Here is an 8,176-nt window from a genome sequence, read left to right on the forward strand (position 1 = left end):
GCTCATTGTCTATGGAGATTTGGGGCCGCAAATTCAGAAGTGGGTTCACCCGGTTTATCCATCGTTGTCTTTCATTATTCCCCTTCATCAACTGGTCACTTTCCACCGCCACTCCTTTCCTTTTCCTCTATCTCAAACGACCAGTCTCCACAAGGGTAAGATCTTTCAAAATAATGCAAAAAAACCCCACTCTCTTACCACTTGTTTCTCCGGAAATACTATGTAACCAACAAACCCGAACTACCCGAAAGCAGGCCTAAGAAAAACTAGAAAACGCCTAAGAATTAAGGTTTAAGAAGAAGATATTGACCCCACTCTCGTTAGTGTATCCCGCTCGAAGCAGCAAATAACAACGACACACTTGCCTACCACCTTCGCCATGAATAACGAACTAAAAGAACTTTCACTTTCGTTTGCTCTAAGCAGAATGTGAAAGAAGCAAAAAAATTTGCAAGACAAAATTCTTCACTTTATAGGCATAGTTAGGAAGATAAAGGGTCGCACTACTTAAATTTCATTTATAGCCAATTAGTCACACATGTCACTTTAACACATTCGTCACATCTGATCTCTTAATGATGCATGTTTTGCATAAAGCACAATTCATCTTCAGACACAGACAAATGGCAGTATTACAGTAGACACGTGGCACCCCCACGAGCTCTTTTCTTATCAAGCCTGACACAAGGTACAAAACACCTAAGCAATTTTTTTTTGCTATGCTCCACTCCACCCCCACAACCTCACATCAAATGGTTTGGTCACCACGCATTCGGCGGGAGTCTAATTGATAAGGGATATGCGTCTGCAGACCAACTAAGTCCGAGAATCCCATATCCAAGCCCATCCAAAAGGGAAGCCCAATAGAAATCATGCCCATTTAGCCAAATACCGAAGGATACTTTAGTCATTAAACTCATTGCACAACCCCCACAAATAGGAGGACTCCATTAATGATAAAGAATTCTGACTTTCTCTCTCACACATTGGAATCCCTAATATGATTAACATAGAGTTGAGTAGTATTTGGAATCCCTAACGTGATTAATATAGAGTTGAGTAACACTAACATATTGTTGTAAGATACTTGGATAAAAAGATGCCTGATGAAGCATGTAGAATCCATTTTAACAAAATCTAACTGACACAATGCATATGTATTGGTAGTCAAGGGTTAATATAATAAAAGATAAATAAAAATAGATGATTAAGAGTTTGATGTGTACAAATAAAATATTAGGGTTTAATAAACCAAATTGAGAGATTAAGAGCTCTAAGATGCCTTTGACCAAATTATTATAAATAAAGCAGTGGAGGACAATATTTTATATACAAAAATCACAAAAGAGTTGGTTTTAGAAACATGTACACGCTCAATGAACAATGTGTAGAAGAAGTGTAATAGAACTGGCCACTAATGTTTGTCTCTAAGTGGAAGAGGAAGATAGAGAGAATTATTAATTAATAAAGTTATTAATTTGTGACATCATTTCAAGAGTCCGAATATGTGATATTTGAGACTTACTCAGAACTTGAAACCCATGTCCTACACCTTTATGAACCACTACCCTTTTCTTCCCCAAACTATTCCCAAACTCCATATTCCTATCTCTCAGTATATCCATCTCTGCTATGCACACCATTATTGGAATTTCCACACTTTCTTCCATTTGAGGGTTGCACCATGGGTGGTCACGACTCGCACCATACGGCAAAGCTAACCTCCAATATGTATCTGATGTTTCTAAGCTAAGTGCTGACTTCTCCGACTGTACTAAATACTTCTCCGAATTGCTCCTTTCTTCTCCTCCGAAAAATGGTTGGATCAATACGCCACCGTTTACATTTAAAGGATATAATCTTGCAGCTAATTCGTTGTTAGACTTAGATCCCAGCATTTTGAGGATGTTGTAGGCTATGTTACCGCCGGCGCTATCACCGCCTAGGAAAATGTTACTGAAATTGCATTGGGTTGACCACCATTGACTTGAACCCTTTTGTTTTAACCACATGAGAGCTTTAATCCCGTCATGATAAGCAGCAGGGAGAGGATTTTCAGGGGCTAAACGGTAATTAATCGACATGATTATGCAGCTTGATTTGGCTGCTAACTTGGCTAAGAATTCATGATAGCAAGTCCAGGCAGGTGAGCCGACGCAAAAGCCGCCGCCGTGGAAATATACAAGTAAAGGAAGGAGATTCTGACAATGGTTTGTTGGAACATAAAAACGTGCCCATATGTTTGTGGAATTGTCAATTGATATGTCAGTTGAAATAAGATTGAGACTCAACTTTGGGGGCAAAGCTGAAGATACAAATGGAACCATCTGTGGTCTCTCCACGTGGCCGTCTTTAAAAACTCTAATTAAACCAGCAATTTCGTGTTTTAAAGGGCCATGTTGATGTTGATGACGACCTTTGCTTAAGGCTGAATCTAGATTAACGCCTACCATTCTTGTGTAAATAAGAAGAGGAGGGAGTGATAAAAATGAAGAACAAGTTTTGTTTGTATATATACACATTCACAAAGACACGTGTAAACAAACATACTTTTATTGTTTGGAAATTGGAAGACAAAATCACGTGAAGGATATGGTATGAAGACTCGCCAAGTGGCCACATGTGATGATCCAAGACGTGGTGCGGTGGTCCATATATGTTTGAAATTTCCCCTCAACAAATTCTAGGTTAATTGCACCCATCTCACTCCAAATTTCAAGTTTCTTTTAGAAAAAAAAAAAACCATGAGGGCCTGATACCAAATAAAGAATAAGAAGCACCATCTAAATAAAAGAGAATTGCTACAAATGCTTAGTAACAATAGCTGCGTACCATTTCACACCACAATTATCTAAACCTAAACTATTTACATAAAGGCCTCACAAATGTCAACCGCTTCACCATTGTCATGAAACCGCTTTAGCTAAAAGCTCAAGCTGATAGTTAAAGGTCCACTTCATATTAATAGTTGACACACCGTGGTTACACTGGCTTTGATACCATGTCATGAAACCGTTTTAACTAAAGGCTCAAGCTGATAATTAAAGGTCCACTTCATATTAATAGTTGACAACCATCGCAGGAAGAATCACCTTAGAGAATGCTTGAAAAAAACATAAATATTCTATATGGATAACACTACCCAAAATGTTTTGGGGCATAGTAAAAACTTTGTTTTTGGGAGTTTCATTACATTATAATTGCCTTTTGCAATCCAACTTCGCCTTTCACATTTCTGATTTCTTTTTAGCATATCCTACAAATTAATGGTTTATCAATAAATCAATCTTTTCGTTCAAAATTACATAAATTTATTTATATGTTACATAATATATTGCGAAAGATCTTTTTGCTAATTCTTTTAAATTTATAATTACTTTTTAATTCGTAATATTTCATGAATATGGATTAAGTTAATTAAATAAAAGCTCAATTCTCTACCCAACAATAATTAAGGATAAAATAAATAAAGATAAATTGAGTTGATCAAATATGATTTTAGGTAAGTTATTCTTCTTGCAAATTATGGATGGACGGAAACAACATCGATTTGGTGGGATGTTGTCCTGAATTTTTGTGGATCGGTTTTTTTTCATGATCGTGTAGGACGTTGCGCTTATCGCTTTTCCTAATTCTTTGGCTTCATTTTATTCTTTATTATTCTTTTTGTATTATGACTTTTTTTTACTCTTTTAATAAATTTGATTCGGGGCTTTTTTGGGTGTGTGATGGGAGGTGCAGCATAGCTGAGGTGTTCGCCGCTTACCCTTCCTTGCTACCAATCTTTAATAAAAAAAAAAAAGTAAGTTATTCTTCAACTTATGCAATTTTCAACTTACAAAATTTTTAGTCTACTTTGGAGTTTAAACAACAGCATGATTGGAAGTAATTTCAGTAACCATTTTATATGTTTATGAGTCCGTTTGGTTTACCTACCGTTTTCTGTTAAAAAAAATCTGTTTTTTACAAAAAAATATGGATTCATTTGTAAATGACTATTTAAAATTCAAACAGGAGCTCCTACCAAACATCTAAAAACTTTTCCTTTTGAAATAAAAATGTAAATATAAGCATGAAAATGAGCAAACCAAACACTCTTACATCTGTTTAGAAAAAAAATTCAAGCATTGAAAATCTGGTTACAAATTGAACGGTCAACAAACACAATATACTTATAGTTGTTTTATAACCATTATACATTCTTGAATCGTTTCAAAAATCGGCTTGCAGTCGAAGAAAAAGTAGATGATTATTTTTATTTATTTGTTAACAAATTCTTTTCAATCTTCTACTTTTTAGAGATATTTTCAACCTACAAATCAACTGAATTTATATTTAATTCTAATAAGGATTCGAAATGTCTATATAAAAGCCTCAAACTTTAAAAGTATTAGTTACTGAGTTCAACCCCTTTAATCTAAAAATATTAGGCTTGAGTATCTACTAGTCCCTGAGAAGCGTCAAAAAAATTTATGCAAATTGTGTACAGATCTTTAATTTTTTTATATAAAAACATATAAAACATTCAATGGATCTGTCACTTAATATAAACAGTGAAATGGTTAAGATGAGTGGACCACAAGTTCCCTCTATCTTGGAGGTCAAAATGCATTTTGGTGTAGCTCTATTAAAATGATGACATTGATAGCACATGTTCCTCTTTTGATGGGAAGAAAGATACATACAGAGAATAGAGAATAGGGAATAGAAAATAGAAAATAGAAAATGGTCCCATCCGAACACCAAGTAGTTGGCTTGAAAAGATGCTAATGGGGAACAACCTAAAGTTAGGGTGTTGGATGTTGAGTTGAGATTGGTGGTTTTTGACCATAGCCATAGCCATAGCCACTTCCTTTGGTCGTCCATATTTCTCAACTTTCTCATCCCATTTTCTTTACCGATTCTTTTAGTGCTATGCTATCGATCATCTCACAAGTCAAAAGTCTTGTGTCAAGACTTCAATTTTTCCATTATAATATAAAAACTTCTACCACTCCTATCTATTTATTTCCACTAAAACACACTTTTTTTTTATTACATCAAATGAAAAAGTCAACTTGTAATATAAATTTCTATTAACAAATGATTATTCATTTCATCAAGTTCAAAATTTGTATTTTTAAAAGCAATTTTTATACATGTGATAGAGTAAAGAAACTTTAAAAAAATTATTTCCAACAGTAAAACATACCATTTTGGATAGATAAAATGAGTAATGTTATATTAACTAGTTTTTTAACAGTAAAACATATCATTTTGGATAGATAAAATGAGTAATCATTTCCCCTGGTTTCATCTCTCATCTTCTCTTAGAAGATAGGATTAGGGTTAGCTTCCCTAGGCTAATTCCTGGGTAGTTTGTTGTTATTCGTTTTTCTTTTCCTTTTCTACCAAAAAAAAAAAAACTAGTTTTTATGTTCACAACTAACTAACTTAACAATTAAAAGCTTAATATGATAAAAAAAATCAAGGATTTAATAAGTTTAAAGGAAAGATCAAAGACTCAAGGATAATAAATACTTTTAGTAATTAATGAAATAATTGTAATGAATACCGTGAATGTATCTAAACCTGAATTCTAAAAATGAAACGATTGAATGGAGGATGTAATGACTGAAAAAAAAAATCTCTTAGATCCTTGGTTTGATAGGTCAACCAGTTAATTTTTTACTAAAAATAGATAAAATCAAACACAAAGATGTTTTTTTATTTTTTCTTTGTTTTATTGATTTTGTAATTTTTATGCTTTTGTTTTTATTACAAAGATGAGACATAAATAGGAAATTACAACTCAAATGCGTAATGTGAATGAACAAATTGATCGTGCAAGATATAAGTTGCAAAATTGAAATAACTTGTTCATAACAATAATTGAAATAAATATGTACGTAATTAAATAAAGGATCAAATGTGTCATTCCTTGAAATGGATATTGATGTTGTTAGAATGCATACAAATCGAACATGAATTTTTCAAAGTTGATCTAGAAATTGTACTTGTTGGTGTCGTTTTACAAGTTGAAGGGCCAGAGTGGATATTTTCTAAAAATTAAACTAGTCTCAACAGCTCTTAAGTGTAAATATCGAGTAACATGGATACTTTGAGCAACAAAACAAAGGCTTCACTGGACTATTTTAAACGAAATAAAAACTAAGATCTATAGTTTGGATATCAGTGGAGAGATTAAGACAGGTTTTGGATGGCTCGTTGCAGCCGGAATAATTTTTAGAAGATGAGTGATCATAACAGTTCTTTTATGGAAATTGTGTTGATTTTGAAATCGATAATTGTCAAAAACTTGGTTCTAGGTGATTTGATCGATTGGAATCAGCGAATAGATTATAAGTATGATTTATAAGAGGTTTGCAAGCGGAAAATGTCACGAAAATAGGGTTTTACATGTTTCGGTTTGTGAGTTGGAGCTTGAAGCTAAGGTTGAAGATGACAATGGCAGATTGTTGGATAAGCAAGATTAGTTGAAATCGATGATTAGGAATTGTATAATAAGATTAAACTAAAGAGTTTGAATGATCGGTTATCAATTGTATCACAACATCACACATAGCTTCATCCCAATAAGTCCTAATGTTGAAAGGAACCTTACACCGGTGAGTAACTTGAAGCTTTTCCACCTCATTGACCCAACCAATACGGTAAGGTCTAGGATGTGGATCGGGAACCAAACCAAACTTACTAAAGGTGACTCGACTAATGACATTCATTTGGCTTCTTCCATCGATAATCACCTCACACTTCTTCCCATGAACTAAGCACCGAGTTCTAAATAATTGATGTCGTGCTATGCTCCTCTTCACTAGACATTAGCACCCTCGTCACCAAATACACATTATGCTCATCGCCATCGTCATCACCCTCATATGTATCTTCTTCTTCCCACGAACTAAGCACTGAGTTCTAAATAATTGATGTCGTGGGCTATGCTCCTCTTCACTAGACATTAGCATCCTCGTCACCAAATACACATTATGCTTATCGCCATTGTCATCACCCTTATATGTATCTTCATTTTGGCTCCACTCAACACTTCCTGACTCATCTTGATAATGGAACCGATCTTCATCATCCTCATAAGTTTCTTCATTTTGGTTCCATTCAACATCCTCTAACTCATCATCACATAAGATCTATCTTCATTATCTTCATAAGGAAACACATTTCCACAGTTATTTTGATTTGACAAAATTATTTACATTAGATTTAAATTCCTATGATTAAATATTCCAACACATTAAATTTAAATGCTTTGATTTATCTATACAATATACTAAATCTATAGACCAATTATCCATGTGGCAAACATAGAGTGCAGCAAATACTGACATGTCATTTTATCAGTTTTTAGATTATTTTTATTTATATTCCAAAACATTTTTCAAATTTCTACTTCATGCACCGTTCTTCTTCCCCACGATGGTTTCTTCTTTGGGTACGGTTTCTTTTTCCTACAATCTATTTAGCGGTTTCTGTCCCATTCCTACACGTTGTACTTTATCATCTTCCACAACGCACATAATAATTTCACACTTATTCCTATCACACCTTTCTTTCTTTCTTTCTTTTGATGAATTCCTATCACACCTTTCAATCTCTCATTTTCACTGGAAGAACAACCCTCAACGATGTCTTCATGTGTTCAGATTCTGTTTTGATTTTCCTTTCATTTTTTTATTATATTAATTTATGGCTTCCTGATTCTCAGTACTCATCCATTATGTAGATCAACATTGGGTTGTTAGGATTTTGTTCCCAGAACCGTACTTGGATTCTGATTATCTTTATATACAGGTTTGAAACTATGTTTGGTTTGTAATTTGAAGATTCATTTTTTTTATCTTCCATTTCTATTTTCTCATACTCGAATTGATGGTGGGTGAGTTCTACATTTGGTCTATTTTTACTTATTATAGAATCAGTTATTGTACAATTCTTCATTTACTTTGCTATTCCCTGTTATTTTTGCTTATCTTTGTACTGATGCATCTTCATCTCTTCATTTCACACTTTGAGCCTTCATCTTCATCTCCACCCCCAACCTCTTTGTTCTATTCTTCCTTAACTTTTGGCAGAAAATTTGTCTAGGCAGTAGGCTTTCTTCATTCAATGGAAGCTGCATTATTATGGTAAGTTGTGATTTTAAACAATTTTGCTTTAAGTT

The 8,176-nt window shown here is 33.8% G+C and overlaps 1 protein-coding gene across 1 annotated transcript; it reads right to left on the reverse strand.

Moving 5' to 3' along the window:
• Positions 1 to 1,277: 1,277 nt before the first annotated feature.
• LOC136206683 (probable carboxylesterase 6) lies at positions 1,278 to 2,465 on the reverse strand. Its single transcript, XM_065997861.1, has one exon. The coding sequence runs from the start codon at positions 2,451 to 2,453 to the stop codon at positions 1,458 to 1,460; it is 996 nt and encodes a 331-aa protein (XP_065853933.1). The 5' UTR covers positions 2,454 to 2,465; the 3' UTR covers positions 1,278 to 1,457.
• Between the last annotated feature and the right edge of the window lie 5,711 nt (positions 2,466 to 8,176).

Source organism: Euphorbia lathyris, chromosome 1 (genome assembly GCF_963576675.1).
Source record: "Euphorbia lathyris chromosome 1, ddEupLath1.1, whole genome shotgun sequence".
NCBI lineage: Eukaryota > Viridiplantae > Streptophyta > Magnoliopsida > Malpighiales > Euphorbiaceae > Euphorbia > Euphorbia lathyris.

Bases quoted from the DNA above. Each gene is read 5' to 3' on its own strand.
- LOC136206683 (XM_065997861.1), bottom strand. From the start codon at position 2,453: ATGGTAGGCGTTAATCTAGATTCAGCCTTAAGCAAAGGTCGTCATCAA.